The 20424-nt window shown below is 37.0% G+C and overlaps 1 protein-coding gene and 1 pseudogene across 2 annotated transcripts in view; both read left to right on the top strand.

The window, feature by feature from the left end:
* PAIP1 (poly(A) binding protein interacting protein 1) overlaps positions 1-18827 on the top strand; it is a 29227-nt gene extending 10400 nt beyond the window's left edge. For both annotated transcript variants that reach the window (XM_036848409.1, XM_036848410.1), the window contains exons 4-11: positions 1224-1336; positions 5086-5197; positions 6475-6600; positions 7767-7873; positions 10769-10886; positions 11640-11694; positions 16111-16204; positions 17647-18827. In XM_036848409.1, the coding sequence (XP_036704304.1) occupies positions 1224-1336; positions 5086-5197; positions 6475-6600; positions 7767-7873; positions 10769-10886; positions 11640-11694; positions 16111-16204; positions 17647-17740 (819 nt within the window). In that variant the 3' untranslated portion in view covers positions 17741-18827. The remainder of the gene's footprint in view (positions 1-1223; positions 1337-5085; positions 5198-6474; positions 6601-7766; positions 7874-10768; positions 10887-11639; positions 11695-16110; positions 16205-17646) is intronic.
* LOC118891929 lies at positions 8046-9357 on the top strand (annotated as a pseudogene).
* Positions 18828-20424: the final 1597 nt, after the last annotated feature.

Here is a 20424-nt window from a genome sequence, read left to right as displayed (position 1 = left end):
GTTGTCTATGGAAGTAAAATTGAGGTATAGCAGGGAAGCAGGAAACTTTAATGACCAGCCTTGTTGTCTTTAAATTTACTTTAAATTTTAAAAGTAAAGGAAAACAGGCAATGCCAATAATGGGAAAAGTATAACTTTTGAATTTCAAGTCTTTTGGGGTACCAGATGCACATACATGAATGTCGGGAGAAATCAGTCTTTCTTCCGTGCTGAGAAATGTACAGGGTCCTGTGTGAGCAAGGAAATAATTAGAAATAAAAAGTTCTAATTATAAAGTACTTACTCCATGCCAGGCAATGCTAAACACTTGACCTGTAGTTAACTCATTCAGTCCTCAGTGGTTGCAAGGTATTACTCTTATCCCCATTTTATACATAGCTTAACAGAGGTTAAATGACTTGTCTAAGGTTGCACATGAGTAACTAGACCCAACATAGGATTGGAGGGGCATCAGGCCATTTGTTAGATCTAGACTCTGGTTAACTGCTACCTTTGTGAGACTGGCCAAGTCCCTTAACCTCTTAATGTGTGTGTTCTACTGTTCTTTAAAAACTGCAGTGAAAGTTAAACTTCCTGAGTATTTCTTTGGCTATGTCACACAGTCTTTGATACTCAGTGTTTTTCCACTGTCTTCTTATTAAAAATAGCTTATTTCTTTTGATTTCCTCTTTTACCCCAAGCGTTTGGAGTGTTGTTGAAATGTTAATCTTCTGCATCAGGTACCATTAATTACCTCTTTAGGAATCAAGAAACTGAAGCTCAGGGAGGTTTAGAGATATCCAGGGTCACAAAACAGGCCTGGGATTCTTGTTCTGGACTGCTAGATGCCAAAGTTGGTGCCATCCTATTCCTGAGAAATGCCACAGATCATTAGTTTGGCAAATATACTTCATAATTGGCACTATGCAACTGGGTACATGTACATATTTTGTGCAAAAATTAGTTGGTGTAAAGAGAGATTTATCTCTTTGCTTTCTGCTAACCTCGGTTAAATGGTGGGGAGAGCTTACCTTAATGTTTTTCTTTGTACTTATTCTGGTTCTTGGTGTAAGGTTGGGAGGGAGAGTTAATATCCTTATGCCTAACAATTACAAATGACTTGTACATTTTTCTGTACAGTTTTGGGGGCAGGAATGTTTTTCCTCTTTAGAATATTGCTGTTAAGTGTTTGCATTAATAACTTGATGTGTCTGTGTCATATAAAACTTTTTTCTTTTTGAAAGGCCACATCTATCCCAAATTTCTCTTACATGGGAGCTCGCCTCTGTAATTACCTGTCCCATCATCTGACAATTAGCCCACAGAGTGGCAACTTCCGCCAATTGCTACTTCAAAGGTTAGTGTGTATATATGAAATTAAAGGAAAACTACTTCTAAATGTACTAGAATTTGACCATTCTTCTTTGCTAAAGACTGTTCTTTATAGAAAGTTGCAGGGGAGAATAGGGCAAACCATTCTTTTTTTTTTTTTTTTTTTTTTTAAAATTTATTTATTTATTTATTTTTGGCTGCATTGGGTCTTCGTTGCTGTGCAGGGGCTTTCTCTAGTTGCAGCGAGCAGGGGCTACTCTTTGTTGTGGTGAGCGGGCTTCTCATTGCAGTGGCTTCTCTTGTTGTGGAGCACGGGCTCTAGGCACGCAGGCTTCAGTAGTTGCAGCTCGCGGGCTCAGTAGTTGTGGTTCGTGGGCTCTAGAGCACAGGCTCAGTAGTTGTGGTGCACAGGCTTAGTTGCTCCGTGACATGTGAGATCTTCCTGGACCAGGGCTCGAACCCGTGTCCCCTGCATTGGCAGGTGGATTCTTAACCACTGCGCCACCAGGGAAGCCCGACAGGTGGATTCTTAACTGCTGTGCCACCAGGGAAGTCCAAGGGCAGACCATTCTTATTTGTATAGTATTAAGTTTATAGTCATATATATGCCTTTTTCTTATAATGGTCTCTGCCTTTGGTTTTGTGCCTAGAAAGGCCTTTTCCTTTTCCAAGATCTTAAAAATGGTTACTTTACATATTTTTTAGTACTTTTGGCTTGAGTAAGGATCTAATTTCATTTATTGCCACATGTTTAACCAATTTTTCCCATACCACTTTTTTGAATGATCCATTCCTTATTAGAACTGCTGCCTTTATCACACTACATCCTTATATTTGCATTGATTCTGGACTTTCATTATATTCCATTCATTACTTGTTCTCTTCCTGTTTTATTACCAGGCTATTAAAAAACTCATTTTTTCACAACTAGTCTAGTTAGTTCCCCATTCGTGTGTGTGTGTGTGTAGTCTTCTTTGCTATTCTTACATGCTTATTTTCTCTGAACTTTAGAATCAGCATGTGAAATTACACAAATGTTGTTATTTATGTATGTTTTGGGATGACATTGAATTAATGAGCTAATGTAGGGAAATGAATTTTCTTATAATCTGAGTTCTTTTATTCAATAAGAAGGTTGTCTTTGAGTTTATTAGAGTTTGCCTGTTAGTTCTTTAAAGATACTTTTAATGGTTGCAAAGTATTCCATCGTGTGGTTAAACTGCACTGGAACAGAATAAAGATTCCAAAAGTACACTCCAGAGACACTTGAAAATTAAGCTTTTAACGAAGGTGACACTTCAGATACATAAGTAAAAGACAAATTGTGCTGCTGACATAACTGGCTAGTCGTTTGGGGGGAAAAAAAACAAAGATGGGTTCCTGTCTTATTCTTTACACCAAAATATATTTGAAATATAAAACTAAAACAGTAAATACTAGGGGAAAAAATGACAAACAAAAATATTAGGTTGGTAAAGCCTTTTTAAGCAAGACATGATACCTGCAGGCCCTAAAACAAGAGATTAAACTTAATTTCATATAGATTATAATATTGGAGGAGTCATAAATTTATAAGAAGTGAAGTAAAAATAGGGACATTTGTAACACATGGCAGTGAGCTCATTTATTTAATATGAAAAGAGGGGCCTCTTAGGAATGAGTAAGAAAAAGGCCAGAAATATTTCTATTTTTAATAGAAGTATTTGGAATGACTCTGGATAGGTGCAGTTTGGAAAAATATAAATGACAAAGTTACAAAGATACCTAACCTTACATAATAATTAAAGTACAAATTATAGCTTCTGGAAAGATGTGAAAGTTGGTACTTTGAGGAGGTAGGATGGCAGAAAGGCTTGCTTATCTTCCCTTGTGCTACTCACCCCTGGCTCTGCCTTAGAGTTACCTAGAGACTTAAAATGGGGCTAAGCCCCCAGTCTTGGAAATTCTGATATAATTAGACTGAAGGAGAGCGTGGGCATGGTTTATAAATCTCCCCGAGTGATTCTACTGTGTAGTCATGGTTGAGAATCACTCTTCTGGCTCTTTTGACTCTGTATCCCCTGTGTGTGCTTCTCTAGTACTAGGATACTGTCAAAGCTATCAGCATGGAAAAACACTAATCGTATAACAAGTGAAAAGGTCATAATTCTGTTAACTTAAAAATGTAGAATACTTTGAAACAGATAGAAGTTACCTTCCCAGCAGTTATTTCTGGGCTGCAGTGTCTTTATTCTTTATATTTTTCTGTTTTAACCTTTTTGAAATAGCCATGTATTGCTTTTATAATTGAAAATCTTTAGCTTAAAGTTTTAGAGTCTTTCCTCTCACCTAGATAATCAACCATGTACAAGGGTAGGAATTTGCATTTGTACATATATTAACATATATTAATATATAATCTAATAGTCATGGCGTTGATAAAACAAAAAGGTCATTTCATCGAAGCTCTTAGCAGAAAAGTTGTAAAAGGAAGGACAGAAAGGAAAGCAGCTAACAAGGTGCTTGGATAACTGAATTGGCATTAATTAACTGATCCTTTCCATTATTAACCAGTGCTCTATTTATAGATATCCCCACTTTTTTTCTGATGAGGAATTAACTTAGTATGTATGAGAAGATAACCAATCTCTTTCCACGTCTGACTCAAACAGATGTTACTCATTTAATATAGCTTGTAAGCATTGGCACAATAAGCTAAGCTGGGTTTATGATTGATACATAAACTGAACCAAGGTAAATTCTTGGACAAGAAATGACTTTTTTCTTTAGGTTCTTTTTGAAAATTTTTTAAATTGGTACCTCAGGTATGAAAGCCATTAAGCCTTCATAAGGGACCAAGACAGTCCCTTGGTCTTTAAAAGGAGAACTATCAAAATCAGTTTTATAAAACACATGACTTTTCTAGCATGTTCTTACACCTTATCAATAAAAATTAAAAAATCTTTAACACCAAAATGGTGAGCATTAAAAGTACATTTTAAAAATTCATTTTAGTAACAGTAGCTGACACCATAATTCACTGGTATAGACAATGACAGGCTTATTGTGATTATTTTAGATAATAAGAACTATGTAAGCTCTAAGGTGAATGGACCAAGTCAGGGAGAAATCAAACAAGGGAAAATTAATTGACTCCTTTAGTCTCTATTAGAAACAAAGACCCAAACAAAGACCAAATTAATTGCCTTCTATGTTTCTATGTGGTTTCAACTGGGGACTTCTCCTCTTACTTGACTTCTCTGATTTGTATAATAGAAATTATAAGAATAATGGGCTTAATAAGAATTCATTTTCAGCTTAGTTGGACGTCGTCTGTATTTATATATATATTTTAAAGCTCTGTTCAAAGTTCGTATTTCAACAAGAGCAGAATATTTTAGAGATGCTTCGCATAAAAACAGTGCTTTCTTAAAAAGCCTATGAGGCAATAAATAAGGTGAGGCAGTGAGGTATTTTTGTTTTGTTTTTAGTGCCAATGTACAGCGAACCTCATGAAATCTGCAGCTGTAACTTGTTACAATTTGTTCTAGTAATAGGTTTATTTTCAACTATTCTTATCAGTTTCTTAAAACTAGGAATCTTTGTATGAAAAGATAATACATATTCTGATCGCTACAATAGACAGGAACACTTTTTATTACAGAAAATCAGAGTGTTGGTGCATTGTACTTGCCTCTCTATTGCTTGTGAACAACCAAACTGACAAATGGTCATCTTGTTTGACTATTTAAAAAACAAAGCAGTGTGAGATTACAAAAGGTATGTCTTTATTAGATGTCGGACTGAATATGAAGTTAAAGATCAAGCTGCAAAAGGGGATGAAGTGACTCGAAAACGATTCCATGCATTTGTACTCTTTCTGGGAGAACTTTATCTTAACCTGGAGGTGAGGAGAAATTTTTCTTTTTAGTACTGACAAAGCCTGAGAATATAAATTGATCTCAATAAGGGATTTGTGTTTACTCTTTTATGACGTTAAGAGTGAAATGGGATATAAATAAAATAGTCTCAGTACCTACTCACGGTAGTATCTGTCCTCAAATGGAACATATGTACCATTTTGTCTTCCTGTTCATGGGCAGTGTTGGGAGATAGTTACTAAGCATTTTAAAGTCTTTATGTACTTTTGGAAAGCCATGGTTTACATGTGATTTCAAGCTTTTGGAATACAGACAATCACACCTTTTTGAATCCTTGTATCATAAATATTAGCACATTTAGTATGTTGACTTTCAGATGGTGACCCAAAAGCAACTTGCCCCACAGAGCATAAAACTTTGAAGAGGGGAGAGACTAGAGTTTCTGTGTTTTTTGTTTGGTTTTTTTCACCTAATTCACCTACAGTAGTTCTTTTTGGTCCTATTTTATATATTAATCTTCTATATAGAATGTATTTGTACAAAGTCTACAGCTAAATTGGTGGTATACTTGAGTATATGCTTGTTGGTAGGCAACATAAGTGCTGAATATTACTTTGTAATGGATTTGCTTGATTTTTTTTTTTTTTCGACTAGTTAGTCCCAGATATCGGTATACCTTCTTAAACCCTGATTTGAGGACTTAGTATTGTAAATACCACTGAAAAGACACACGAATCCACCGTCAAATGTACGTCTCAGTCAATGCATCTAAAAGGTCTTTGTCCAGTCTCGTGCCTAATTTACTATCCCTTTTTACCACAGGTGGCCTTAATTTTTAAAAAAATCTCATGCCTTAATCTTTCTCAGTTTATTTTTGTATAAGCCAAATAAGAGCACCAATATAAAATGTACCTTAAATGAATTGTCACTTTAAGAACGCAGTTGAACTTCCTGTGTAGAAGTCATGATGATATGTGTGGTGGGAGTTATAAAGATAAGGCATGGCTCCTAAACCTACAGTTCTTCAAGCCAGAGAGCTGAGATACATATTCCATTCTGGTGCAAGTTAGAGTATTTTTAAATAGTATAAAAAGCAGAAAAAAGCTCTGTGTTCCCAAAAAGGTGTTAATAGGCTAGAGACTGCTTTATGAAGCAGTAATATTAAAGGAGGCTTAAATTATCCTGACCATATGTTTTGTATTGTTTAACTTAAACCACTTATTTTGCCAGCACTTTGTTAGACCATTTGTATATCTGTGTTATATTTTGGCATAGTTGCTTTTCATTTTCTTTTCCCCAAAAGATCAAAGGAACAAATGGACAGGTTACAAGGGCAGACATTCTTCAGGTCGGTCTTCGGGAGTTGCTGAATGCCCTCTTTTCTAATCCTATGGATGACAACTTAATTTGTGCAGTAAAATTACTGAAGGTAGGTTTTACTTATTTTTTTTCTTAAAATGTAACTGTTTCATCCCTTTAGTGTATAATTTAAAGGAAGGAAAGTACATATAATACACAAATAGATCCAAGAGTAAGTTATTTAAGTTAAATATTGACATTTTACTTTACTCTCGAATTTAAATATTGGAAAGGCAATATATACTTATTGTTTAATATAAGAAGCAAAATTTAGAAGTGAAAAATGGAAGTCCTTCACTCCACCCCATACGTAAAGTCCCTTTCCTTCCTTTCCTCTATCTGCATGTGTGCTCTCATAAGATCTTACTCTGTTGTGGCTTGCTTTCTTACCACCAAATGAAGATCTTGGATTTTTGCACGGCTCTTTCTTCAGTAGCTTCCCAGTGTTCCATTGTATGCATGCACATTGTTTATCCATTCCATCCTTGAACAGTTATTTTCAGTTTAGCCACTGTAGCACTGTCAGTAATCTTTCATTGTATCTTTATATATGCAGTTGTTTATGTAACTTAAATTCTTACCCACAGATTTGGTGGCTCAGTGAGCATGTATACCTTAATTTGATAAGTAATGCCAAATTTCTCTTCCAAATGCTGAGCCAGAGTGTGTTCCCACCAACAGTGAATGAGTATACCTCTTTTCCCATATCCTTATCAGTGATGGATAGAATCAATCCTAGGTTTTATTTTGTCATCGTGATGAGTAAAAACAAAAACCTCACTTTAATTTGCATTTCCGTGACTAAAAGCACTAGTGAATTTAAGCCTTTTTTTGTTTGTAAGCCATTTTTTTAGTTTCTGTGAATTACCTGTTTATATCCTTAACTCATTTTTTCTTGATTGTGTTTTTTAAATTCTAAGTTTCTATACTTGTTGGATGTTGCATATTTCAAAAAGTGATATGTTGATTAAAATTTTATAGCCTTGGTCATATAGCAAACGTGCCATATAGTCATTGGCATATAAAGCCTATGATTAAACTTCTGCTATAGTTCATTCCTTTTCCCTGTCAAGAAAAAGTATAGCGATTCTTGAATATTAGATGGTAGAAAATAATTAGGAATATTTAACTTGCTAAATTCGTCTTATTTAAAGAATGCTTGAACTGCTACTAATATCTTTTTAGAATTTCTGTACTTTACTAAATTCTTTATTTTACTGATACTTGCTTTTTTAGTTGACAGGGTCAGTTTTAGAAGATGCCTGGAAGGAAAAAGGAAAGATTGACATGGAAGAAATTATTCAGAGAATTGAAAATGTTGTCCTAGACGCAAATTGCAGCAGGTAGGAAAAGAAGTAATATAGATAGCCAGTAGATCTCAGTTCCTTGCTTTTTCTTTGGGGTTGTTTTTAGTCTGTTGTGCTTCATCAGAATACTCTTTATAGATCTACAGAAATTTTGTTTTTACCTATGGCTTCTGCTCACCTAGCCACTTTTCTTCAATTATGCTTATAAATGGAAGAAGTTAAGATACTCCTGTGGGAATATGAGTCCATTAAAAAATAAAATGATTAATACTTTTAAGCTCAATAAATATTTGGGTAAAGTACCACTATAAGTCCAGTTGGAGGTATAAAAGTGTTAGCAGGATCACACTGCCTTTAAGAACCATATATAGCCACAGTTACATGGAATAAATTTCAAGCCTGTCTTAAAAAAAAAAAAAGACATCAGGGGCCAGGCAGTGGGGTGCGAGCATGTAGACTTCACCTCAGTGCATAGGAGAGCAATTCAGACCCTCCGGACAGTGCTGGATGCCATTGACCAGATGTGGCTCTCAGAGGTGAGGACTTGGCTCCTCAGCGGGCGGCAGTGAGGGCGTCTGGCCTCAGTAAAGCAGAACCACTGCCAAGCATAGCGAGGCCCAGTAAAGATCTGAAGGCGCTCCTCTGAAGTCCCCCTGCCTCCAGTGGAGCCCAGTCACCCCGTCCACAGCAACATCAGTGAGAATCGAAGGGATGGAGACCTCGCTGGAGATTAGCTACCCTCCTGTGAGAGTCTGAGGATACTATTACCAGAGCTCTGCCCTTTTGGAAGGAAGAAATAGTTTCCCAGATCAAGGAGAGGAAAGGGGTATTGACTGTAGCCCGTGGCACCAACCTCCAGCGGCATTCTCAAGCAGAGAGGGTCTCTGAAGAGGTTGTCATGGAGCTGAGCCTGCTGACTATGAATTGGACCCGAACAGGAAGCCCATCAAGCCTGTGCAGTTCCTAGGGGATGAGGAGACTGTGTGTAAAGCCATGGAGGCTGTGGCTGCCCAGGGCAAGGCCAAGAAGTGAGGGCGAGCAGCAGACCAGCTACTCCCAAGGACACCCTCCCTGCCCATCCCATTCCTCTGCACTTCTCCCCTACACATATCAAACTGACCATGTCTGTAAGCTGTAGCTCCAGATGGGGACTAGTGGCTCCCAATTTCATATTAGCCATTTTTTTCTCTTGCACCCACTCCCTTCATGCAGTCTAGTCAGAATGGCACCTCGGGGGCAGGGTTGTCAGTCCAAGCAAGGGAAGACTCGTCCAAGAGTGTGGACAGGAAGTAATTCAGGGGGGTTAGCTAATGCTTTGTTTATTACTAAGGACCTGCTTGAGTACGGGATGGGGGAACCATGTTAAGGCGTGACCAGCGAGGGAAAGCAAGAGAGCCTATTTATGTTCCCAGGGGCCAGTCCTGTATTATTCTGTAGTCAGGTGACGGGGTGGCTCTAGTCATTCCAGTGGAGAATGAATGTAATATGTGTGGCAATTCAAACAAATATTTCCTCCCTGGCTCCAGAAGATCGGGATCAATCCTGAATGTTTATGTGTTGTATTTACTTTTACAAAAAAGTATATAATTTTTTTTTTAATTTTTAATTTTTTTTAACATCTTTATTGGAGTATAATTGCTTTACAATGTGTTAGTTTCTGCTGTATTACAAAGTGAGTCAGCTACACGTATACATATATCCCCATATCTCCTCCCTCTTGCATCTCCCTCCCACCCTCCCTATCCCACCTCTCTAGGTGGTCACAAAGCGCTGAGCTGATCTCCCTGTGCTGATCTCCCTGTGCTATGCAGCTGCTTCCCACTAGCTATCTATTTTACATTTAATAGTGTGTATATGTCAGTGCTACTCTCACTTCGTCCCAGCTTTCCCTTCCCCCTCCCCGTGTCCTCAAGTCCATTCTCTACGTCTGCGTCTTTATTCCTGTCCTGCCCCTGGGTTCATCAGAACTTTTTTTTTTTTTAGATTCTACATATATGTGTTAGCATACGGTATTTGTTTTTCTCATTCTGACTTACTTTACTCTGTATGACAGACTCTACGTCCATCCACCTTACTACAAATAGTTCAGTTTCATTTCTTTTTATGTCTGAGTAATATTCCATTGTATATATGTGCCACATCTTCTTTATCCATTCATCTGTCGATGGACACTTAGATTGCTTCCATGTCCTGGCTATTGTAAATAGTGCTGCAATGAACATTGTGGTACATGTCTCTTTTTGAAATATGGTTTTCTCAGGGTGTATGCCCAGTAGTGGGATTGCTGGGTCATATGGTAGTTCTAGTTTTAGTTTTTTAAGGAACCTCCATACTGTTTTCCATAGTGGCTGTATCAGTTTACATTCCCACCAACAGTGCAGGAGGGTTCCTTTTTCTCCACACCCGCTCCAGCATTTATTGTTTGTAGATTAAAAAATTATATAATTAAAAGAAAACCTTCTGGGGTTTCTGATGGCTATTAAAATATTCCCACATGTGGTCATCAGAAAATAAGCCATTCCTTACACCAACATGGGATAAGCTCCTTGAGTTCTAAGGTGTAGGAGTTCATCCTCTTGTGTGTGTTAGAATCCCTCTGCTGCCTTATCGTTTTATGGCAGTGAAATGCCTCTTGATCACGACCAAGTGTGTCTTTCACTGTGCCAGATTTCTGAATCATGTTCCAGTTGCTTGGCCTTTCACTTGGGCCCAGTACTCATTTGAGCATAACTGTACTAAATCCTTTTTTCCAGATCAGTATAGTAAAGGAGTGATGTGCATTTTTTAAAAAAGATAAATTTGTGTTACTATAGGAAATGTCTAGAATATCAAAGCATGTTAAATTTTTGAAACAACGTTTTAGGCATCTGTGATATATTAGAGCATGATAACACTTGCTCGTTTTAACTCATTTTCAACTTTTGTCTGCAGAGATGTAAAACAGATGCTCTTGAAGCTTGTAGAACTCCGGTCAAGTAACTGGGGTAGAGTCCATGCAACTTCAACATACAGGGAAGCAACACCTGAAAATGATCCTAATTATTTTATGGTATGCCAGTGTTTGCATTTTAAATTTGGTTATTGCTTGAATTCAGTTTTGGCAATTTGTAGATAAGTTACATAAACTTATCTCAGAATTTAATACCTAATAACTCTTTTCACTGGCTTAGAGTCACATGGCAGCCATGGAAGGAATCCTCAGTGAAAGGGTAGACTAGACAAAGAGCCATTCAATGGCAAGGGAAATGAATAAGGCTTGACTTGGACTTGGGTGAGTGTAGGGATTCCTCAAAGCAGTTTTTCCAGAGAATTCATGATCAAAGGCCTGCATTTCAAACTTTTACTTGGCATTTTGTAGTAAAGTAAATTAAGAAAATGAAAATGGTTACCAGGCCAGTGATGCCCTGAAGCTCTCGACAGGATCAAACAGAAAGAAACTATGGAGGAATGCTCTTACAATCCAGTCTTGGAATTACTTAAAGAAAAAAATGGTTGCAGGGGGTGGGAACCACAACTAAAAATCAGCTGACACTAAATTACAGTGCACGACACACCAAGTCACCAAGGGTGTGACAGGCGGCAGACGGTGGGGTTAGACCCACAAGAACTTGAGATAATAGAATAGTAATCTGAAGACCATAGACTTTCCCAGTGAAATGAAAATGGCTGCTAGAAATTTAGTTTTTTGCTTGTTCTTGTATTATCAGGTACAGATGAATGAAATCAGCCATGCTCAATTAATGTGCTTTAAAAAATCAACTCTGAAATGATAACATGTTTTAATCGCTCTGATTCCTCCTAGAATGAGCCAACGTTTTATACATCTGATGGTGTTCCTTTCACTGCGGCTGATCCAGGTATGTGGTCTCAGTCATTTCCCGGCCATTTTTTGGTAAGATGGTAAATTACAGAAAACCATACCCTCACTGGCACAAAGTTGTAGCTTTTTGAAGAGTTCACGTCGTTCTAAAATATAGGGTAAAGGTTTGTCTCACTAGAATATTCTTATAGTTACCACTTGGAACCATTTCAGGTGGAACGTTTGATTCAGTATATAGTGTCTTGTCACCCTAACAATGAAGGATTGGAAGAATCCCTCAATTAAATGCACGCATTTTTATTTTATATTTCCTCTAATATTTTGTTTTTATCTTCTAAACCTTCAGGTAGTTACAGTGGAAGGGCAAGATGGTTGTGGTTCACTATGTAGTCAGCAGCTTTCATGGTACAGGTTAATACTTGCAGATACTAAGAACTGTGGATCTTATTAATATTTGGTGGGTCAGTTAATTAAAATCTAAATCTCTGCACACTTCCCCTTCCAGAAAAGAGCCGTTTATAGAATGAGTGCTTTAATTGTGATAAACAGAACTGCACTGTGAGCAAGAGAACATTTCCCCACTTTGAACAAACTTACAACCAGCTTATCAGAATTTTCCCATTTGTTTCCTCTGGATAGCAGGCACTGACTGTCCTATGCCTCAGGCACAAAGGGGTAGAAAGAAGAACCGCTTAACTTCTCAATTTTAAATTATGAAATATTCAAAAATATAAAAACCACACACAAAAAAGGGCATATTGATTCACTGTCAAGACTGAACCAATTTCACTTATCAATATATACTTGGGGTCTTTTCAAAGAAATAAAACCCTTTATAGGTAATAATAACCATTCTCTGTTTCTATAATTGATACCTCACCTTCAAGTCCAGTCCTTCCATAACTTCCCCCCCAGAGGTAATTACTGTCCTGACATTGGTGTCCTTGTGCTGTCTTTTTACTTCACATATGGCTGTAAATGATAGGTATTACCATACACAGTAGTATTAACCTAAATGGTACCTTATTGTGCACATCTTTTTGCAACTTATTTTTTATTCAGTATTTTTGGTATTCATGTTGATTGATGTATATATAGCTTTAGTTCATTCATTTTAAATGCCAAATAATAACCTACTCAGAGTAAACCACAGTTTATAGATCCCCTCCCACTTATGGATGGTTGGTTGGTTCACACTTGTTACTTCCCACAGTGCTGTGCAAACATCTTTAAGGATCTTTGTGCATGTGCAGGAATTTATTTAGGGTAACGAAGTAGAATTGTTACGTTATAGGCTATATGCATCTTCAACTTCACTAAATGTTGCTAAACTGCTTTCCATCATGATTATACCACTTAATATTCCCACCAGCAACATGTGAAAGTTCCTATTTCCCATTGTTGGCAACACTTATTGTTACCAGACCTATTTTTCTGTCAGTCTGATTGTACGAAATTGTAAACTTTTATTTCCCTACTAGTGGTAGTGAATTTCTTTTCATGTTTCTATTGACCTCTTGATTTCTTTGTTTGAGAATCACCTGTTTGTGTCCTTTGCCTGTATTTCTGTTGGATCATTTGTCTTTCTTACTGATTTGTTTACTGATTTGTAATTACTTACATGGCCTGGAAAGTGATCCTTAGTTTCTCCCAGTATGTGCTGTCTTTCCATTTTATGTCTTGTCACATAGAAGCTTTGAGTGTTAAAGTCCTTTTTGTTCTCTCTGTGACTTAGTTTCCTTACTATGATCAAATTCCATTGTCTTCTAAACCTTGTTGCTTTTTATATTTAGGTGTTTAATCCATCTGGCTAGTTTTTATATGTGGTAAATGGTAGGACTTAAATATTCTATAGTTACTCATCTCAGCAACAGGTCATCCTTCCTCTCTTGGATAAAACGTCCCTCTGTGTACCATGTAACTCCCTATAGATTTGTGTCTTATTCCTGTGTCCATGAATGTGGATCTTTCTTCTGTTTGTCTTGACGCCAATACGGCATTCTTAATTTTTCTTACCTACTGTAAATCTTGCTATGTCTGGTGAGACAAATTTTCCTTCTTCCCTTATTCTTTGAGGCTACCTTGATTCATTTTGGTTCTTCAATCTTCATCTTTGTCCAATCTGTTTTTCCTACTTATTTCTAGTGACTATTTTAGTTATAGAAATTCAATTTGGTTTTCAAACTGAATTTTGTTTCTGCATTTTGTTCAAAGTATCTTGATCTTAAAGTTTTGAGTCCTTTTTTTCTCATCATTCTAAACATGCTTATTTTTGCTTCATATTTTTGTTTTCTTTTCATTCTAACCCTACTGTTTCTAATTGTCATATACAAAATGATTACAAAAATTTCTAATTGTCATATACAAAATGATTTATGTTGTGATCTTTTTTTGCAATCTCATATTTAACTGTCTTTCTTAAACTTTCTTTGTGGAAGTGATTTCAGACTTACAGTAAAGTTATAAAAGTAAAACTGTGCAGAGAACATCCATCTATCTTTTACTCAGATGTACCTTCAGCAGTTTACTCCATTTATCATTTGTTCTCTCCACACTCACTTTTTTTTTCTAAATCATTTGAAGTTAAGTTGCATATACTATGGCCCTTCATGACTGCTCCAGCGTTTTAACTGCCTGTTTGTTTTTCTTTATGAAAACTTGTGGCTTGGATTGTAGGAACATCTCTCCAAAGGGGGATTTATATTTGCTTGTGCCAGGAGCCACAGGGGTAATACTGGCTTGGAACAAGTTTCTATTTTCTTGTCGTAAGGATTCTTTACGTGGATAATAGAAATTTGAAGTGCAGGCCCATTGTTAAAAATTCTCTGGGGAACCAGTTTCTTCAGAGTACTTCTGTCCTCACCCCAAACCCAGGCAGAGACAAACAAGCTTCTTTGCCATCTCCCTTTGCCACCGAGGTGTTTTTCGTTTTTCCTTGGTTCACCTTTTGCTTGAAATACCAGTTCTTTGAATGTTCAGCCTTTGTGTTGGTGAGATGGACTTGGGCCATGAATTCCATCTCTCTGTTTCACATGGACTCAAGGCCTTGCTTTCTGACCTTCTGTGGGTTTTAAAACCCAAGCCCTTTGTTCTAAGACCACCTGGTCCGTCAGCCTCCCAGCTGCAGTAGTTATGTATGGCTTTCAGTTCCCTTCTCGTTTCTGTCATCTGGTGACTTGATTTTGTGTGCGTGTGTGTGTGTGTGTGTGTGAACTCATTCGTACATTTAAAAGAATGTTTTATCTGTTGCCTTAAGTATTTGTTGCAGGAAGGTTTTTTAGTTAAAATTGTCTCCAAATTGCCAAGATTGGGTATCAAAATATCACTAACCCTTTAAGCTGGAATTAGAGTTTTATAGAGACTGACAATCTTGGAAAAACATGGTCTCTATCGAGTTAAATGTAATTACATCATCCTCTTGAAATTTGAGGTAGCTGTTGTTCACAAGAAACTAATTGTAAGATAACTAGTTTTAATATACACTGACCCATTTTATTATTCAGAAGTAAGGACTTCATACACACATGCTAATCTTAAAAGATACTCGGTAACTCTGCTTAAGACAGTTGGCAGATGGAGAGCTATAATATCACCTATTATTGCCTTAGAAGAGCCCAACCAAGGGAAAGTTAGTATAGCTGAAACATTTATCAGGTGTCTACGTTCCAGCTGTCTCTAAGGAGAGGGAAGAAAAGAAAATCTACGCTCAGAACGTTTGCTAGGTTAGCCTCCTCTGATTGAGAAACTTCAAGCAATGATGGCTCTTACCTGCTAGCCAGGTAGCTCACTTTACCTCCTTGGGAAGGAGTAATGGGGGAGCCAGAAGCTAGGAGGTTTGATTGAAATCCCTCCTTGTGGAAGGAAAAACAGTAGTATGGAAGAAACATGTTCTTCCCCAACAAGTTAGGACAATATCTTGTCTGATGGAAAGAAGCAGCAGAGAATGTAAACAGCATGCACACTGGGTGTGAAATGTACTCTGTTATGTTCATAGTGGCTTTGATTTCCATCTTATATTTAGAGGAATATTAAATATACAGTTGACCCCTGAACAACACAGGTTTGAACTGCACAGGTCTGTTTATATGTGGATTTTTTCACTAAATATGTACTACAGTACTTACACAGGGTTGGTTGAATCGCAAATACAAAGGAAACGTGCGTAAGGAGGGCGGACTAAGTTATATGTGGATTTTCAATTGTGTGGAGGGTCAATGACCCTCAAGTGCCAACTGTATAATTTATGAGCATATTTTGGGGGCGGGGAGAGAGAAAGCAAGCCAATTAGAATATAAGTTTTGTAAAAGATATTCTTAAATATGTAATTGGAACCTTACTGTTATTTAAATGTATCTGCTTAAATGAAAAGGCATAATACTAAAAAAACTTTTTAGGGATAACTGGCCATTTCATATGAATATTTTTCAGCATTAAAATTTTTTATTTTTTATAGATTACCAAGAGAAATATCAAGAGTTACTTGAAAGAGAAGACTTTTTTCCAGATTATGAAGAAAATGGAACAGATTTATCAGGGGGTGGTGATCCGTAAGTTCTGTTTAGCTGCTTTCTTTTTTGGGATTTTTTGGGCTTGTTTTTTGGGGGGGGGGGGTTGTTTTGCTTTGTTTGGCCATGCCGTGTGGCTTGCCAGCATGATCTTAGTTCCCCAAGAAGGGATTGAACCCGGCCCCCCTGCAGTGGAAGTGTGGAGTCCTAACCACTGGATTGCCAGGGAATTCTCATCTTTAGCTGCTTTCTTTGTGAAATTTCTGTGGCCACAGTTTGTAGATGGAGATTAGACTAGAAAAGATGATGAAAGAATGTGCATTTTGATTTAATGGTGTTATAGTGGTATATATGTAGTAGTTATTTACCAAAAATTTTCAGAAAATCATATTAGAGAAAACACTATGGTTCTGAAAATTACATATAATTAAGGTGGAAAAACTATTAATGTAGCATATTCACACAGTTAGTTTTTATAAAATAGATACTATTGGTATACCTAAGACTTTAAATAAGTGACTCTAATGCTGTAAGATCTTGGGCGAGTTCTGTGCCTGTTTCTCCATCTATTAAATAGGAATAGTAGACCCCTCCTTGAGTTTTTTTGAGAACTAAGTGAGATACATAAATACTTGAAACAGCCCCCTGGCACATAGTAAAAGGCTCAAAGCTTAGCTGTTAAACGATTAAAATTAAAACACAGATAACTATATAAAAATGTTTGGACTGATAGACATATAGTCCTATTCTCATCTCTCAATCTTCATCTGCCATTCTTTGTAATAAAATAAACTTTTACTGTATTACTCATTTATCATTAGATTGTACTGCATTTTGTATATGGAAGGACCAAGAACTTGTGAGGTTTAGTTCCAGTTCTGTTAACAATTCATGTGAATTTGGACAGGCTACTTAGATTCTCCTCTTCATAAGTGGAGGGTGGAAATAAATTAAATCTGTGACTTCAGTTTTTCTTATCCCATCTCATGTGTTGTAGATTTAAAAAAAAAAATGAACCACCTTTATTCTGTCTCTAAGTAGTAACATTTTAATTATAAGTCAGTGTAAGATTTTCTAATGTTAACATACTTTTATGTACTAGTTTAATAGAAAAAAATACAGGGATGTGCTTCCAAGCACAATCAGGAAGGTTCAGCCCTGCCGAGAGTATACTACTGGAAATTAAAGTTGTCCTTGGCATTGAATTTCAGGTTATCCTCTAAAGTTTTGTTTGGTAAGCATTATATTCTCTTTGCCCTAATGAACTTGTGGCATTTCAACATATGGCCTTGTACTAGAAATGGGGGAGGAGGAAGGAGAAAGACCCATCAGCAATTGGTAGGATTGGCAAGATAGTTTTGTCACATGTTGGTAGAAAGGGTCATGGGGGGTGGGGAGACACATACTTAACTTTCATGGCTTAGTATCTTAGACATTTTCTGAATTAAAAAACATTAAACTTGTCACATTTGCTTCTTTCACAGATACTTGGATGATATTGATGATGAGATGGACCCAGAGATAGAAGAAGCTTATGAAAAGTTTTGTTTGGAATCAGAGCGTAAGCGAAAACAGTAAAATTGAGTTTCAGCATATCAATTTTATAAAGCAGTTTAGGTTATGGTGATTTAGCAGAACACAGGAAAGCAAGAAAATGTGTCACACTTATACCAAATTAAGGATGTTGAGTTATGTTACTAATGTATGCAACTTTAATTTTGTTTAACACTCTCTGCCAAAATAAACTTTATTCCCTATAACTTAAAATGTGTATATATATATAATAGTTTATTATGTACAGTTAATTCCACTGTTTTGGCTGCAATAAAATCGATTTTGAAAAAAATGAAAAATGTCGAAAGTAAATTTTGCTAGCTGGTTAGAAGCTTATCCTTTAAATTCTACTTTTCTTGAGGGAAAAATTCTTAGCCTGGAAATACATATTACTGCAAAATGTAGCATCCTTTTTTAGATATGAGTATTATAGGTTTCACGTAGTTTTACATTTAGTGTCTCAGTGAATTGAGTTTCAAATATGAATCAGAATCATGAATATCTTTAGCACTGAAGTCTTAGAATATATCATTAACAACTGATTTACATATCCAGATGCTATTTGAGACCAAGGGCTTTTAAAATGGAATAAAAAAAAGACTAAGAACTCCCAACTAAACAACCAAGATTCTTCACTGAGGATTTATTGCAATTCTAGAATTGGTTTTTTTCACCTAACCTCACTACCCTAAAGCCTGGAACATTATTCTGCTTTATTTATATGACTTTCTCATTTTTGTTTTATAGCATGAGTTGCATTGACTTTTTTACTAGAGAATTTTACTAGATCTTTGTCACTCAAGTTTTCATCTGCTTTATAATTGCTATACCTTGAGAATCACTTTTCTAATACTTTTATTACTATAATGTGGTACCACCTCAGCCCTACCTAATTAATATTTTTACCAATGTCAAAATCTTTTTCCAACTAACCAAAAGTAAAACTTAATGTACAAAAGGATTGCTTGTAAATATGCATGTAAATAGTTCTGTTAATAACCCACTGTTTTACATTTGGTACATCTGTGTCTGCCTATACAATCAGCTTTCTCACTTTTCTGCTTGTTTGTTTGGTCTGGATTAAAATTAGACTTTAAAAATAAAATTTAAATAGTTTTGTTTCCTCTAAGTTTTTGGAGTGGTATCCTGGTATTTTAAAGAGTTTCTGTTGAACTTTTTTACATGACATCATAAAGTTCAGATTTGAAATCAGAAGCTATACTAGAATAGAAGATATTCTATTCAGTGTCTGTTGAACAAGAGTTTCAATAAGATATACATCTACTCGGAAAAAAACAGCAATTATAAAACATTAAAACTCTTTAGCGTCCTTACTGTAAAAGGGAAATATATATGTAATTGGGGTTTTTGGAAATTGTAATAGTCAGAATTCTTATTTTTAAGAATGGCTCCTAACATGGTGGCTAGTACTTTAATCTGTAGTTCTCTAAAGAGTGTGCTCACTGTAAGTCTCAGGGATGGGGGAAGGGGGTGTAGGGAAGGGGCCCGACATTAGACTGGGGCCAAGAATACGCTAACTGAATATACTTTAAACTTTGCCCAGTCGCTCTGTGCGTAACCACCCAGTTTTATCTGCCAGCTCATTGTCACCAACTACTGCTGTACTCACAACAGCTACCAACAGGATCGTATGTTCCAATTACCAGTGCTACTTAAGTAACCACCCAAACTTAGTGTCTTCAAACAATCAGCGTTTTATTATGCTCGTGCTTCTGTGGCTCAGGAATTTGGACCGGGTACAACAGGGGTGGCTTTTCTCTATCCTGCAGTGTTTTGAGGCCTCGGCTGGGAAAACTAAGGACTCGGGGTGGCTCCCACAGCTGGTGGCTCTAATCATCTGGAGTCGTCTCCACTCACATGGCTGATGACCGGGCTGAGATGACTTGAAGCCATCACTCGACCAGACCACCTGCACAAGGCCTGTCCACGTGGCTTGGGCTTCTTGCAACGTGGCAGCTGGGTGTTGAGGGGGCGTTGCAAAAGACCCGGAAGGAGCTGCCTTGGAAGCTGCATGCAGCATTACTTCTGCTACAGTGTCTTGGTTGTAAGCGAGACGCTTGCTATAAAGCTGTATCAGATAGGAGGCCTTCAAAGAATGTGTGGACATGCTTTAAAACTGCAACAGTACATACTGAAAGGACGAGCTGGCCGTGTACCACGACAGTTGGCCTTTAGGATTGCCATGTCTTCGACAGAAATATGGATCAGTAAGTCTTTTGTAACAGGGACTATTAGTACAAATCTTTAATGAGCAAGGACACAAAGGTGCCAGTGAATGTTAGTCTTGTGTCTGGTAACAGTGCAAATATTAGTCTGAACCTGGCAGTTGTGTCATCAACTCAGACCCTCTGTCTATATTGTCAGTGCTCTTCAGCCAAAGACTACCAGGACCACACCTGTACCTGAATGTGCTGGGTTTAGTACTTGTCGTGAGTCAGAATATACACCATGGGGAACTGTGGGGTATGTCAGTAAGAGGTTGTTCAAAAGAACTTACAAGATTTGGGCTTTGGTTGGATAATTTGGGAGAGGGCCTAAGAAACTGGAGGTTCACTCTAGCTTGGGTGCTGTCAGCAGGGGCAATTCTATGATTAGGTATTTCATTCAATCTTATCTATAGGGAGGACAGTAGAGCATGGATTAAGTTGTAATTTGTTTAATAAAAAAATCGTCACATTTATCGAGAG

Source organism: Balaenoptera musculus, chromosome 3 (assembly GCF_009873245.2).
Source record: "Balaenoptera musculus isolate JJ_BM4_2016_0621 chromosome 3, mBalMus1.pri.v3, whole genome shotgun sequence".
Lineage (NCBI taxonomy): Eukaryota > Metazoa > Chordata > Mammalia > Artiodactyla > Balaenopteridae > Balaenoptera > Balaenoptera musculus.
The sequence above is the reverse complement of the archived record's forward strand: the minus strand, read 5'-3'. Positions and strand labels throughout refer to the sequence as shown.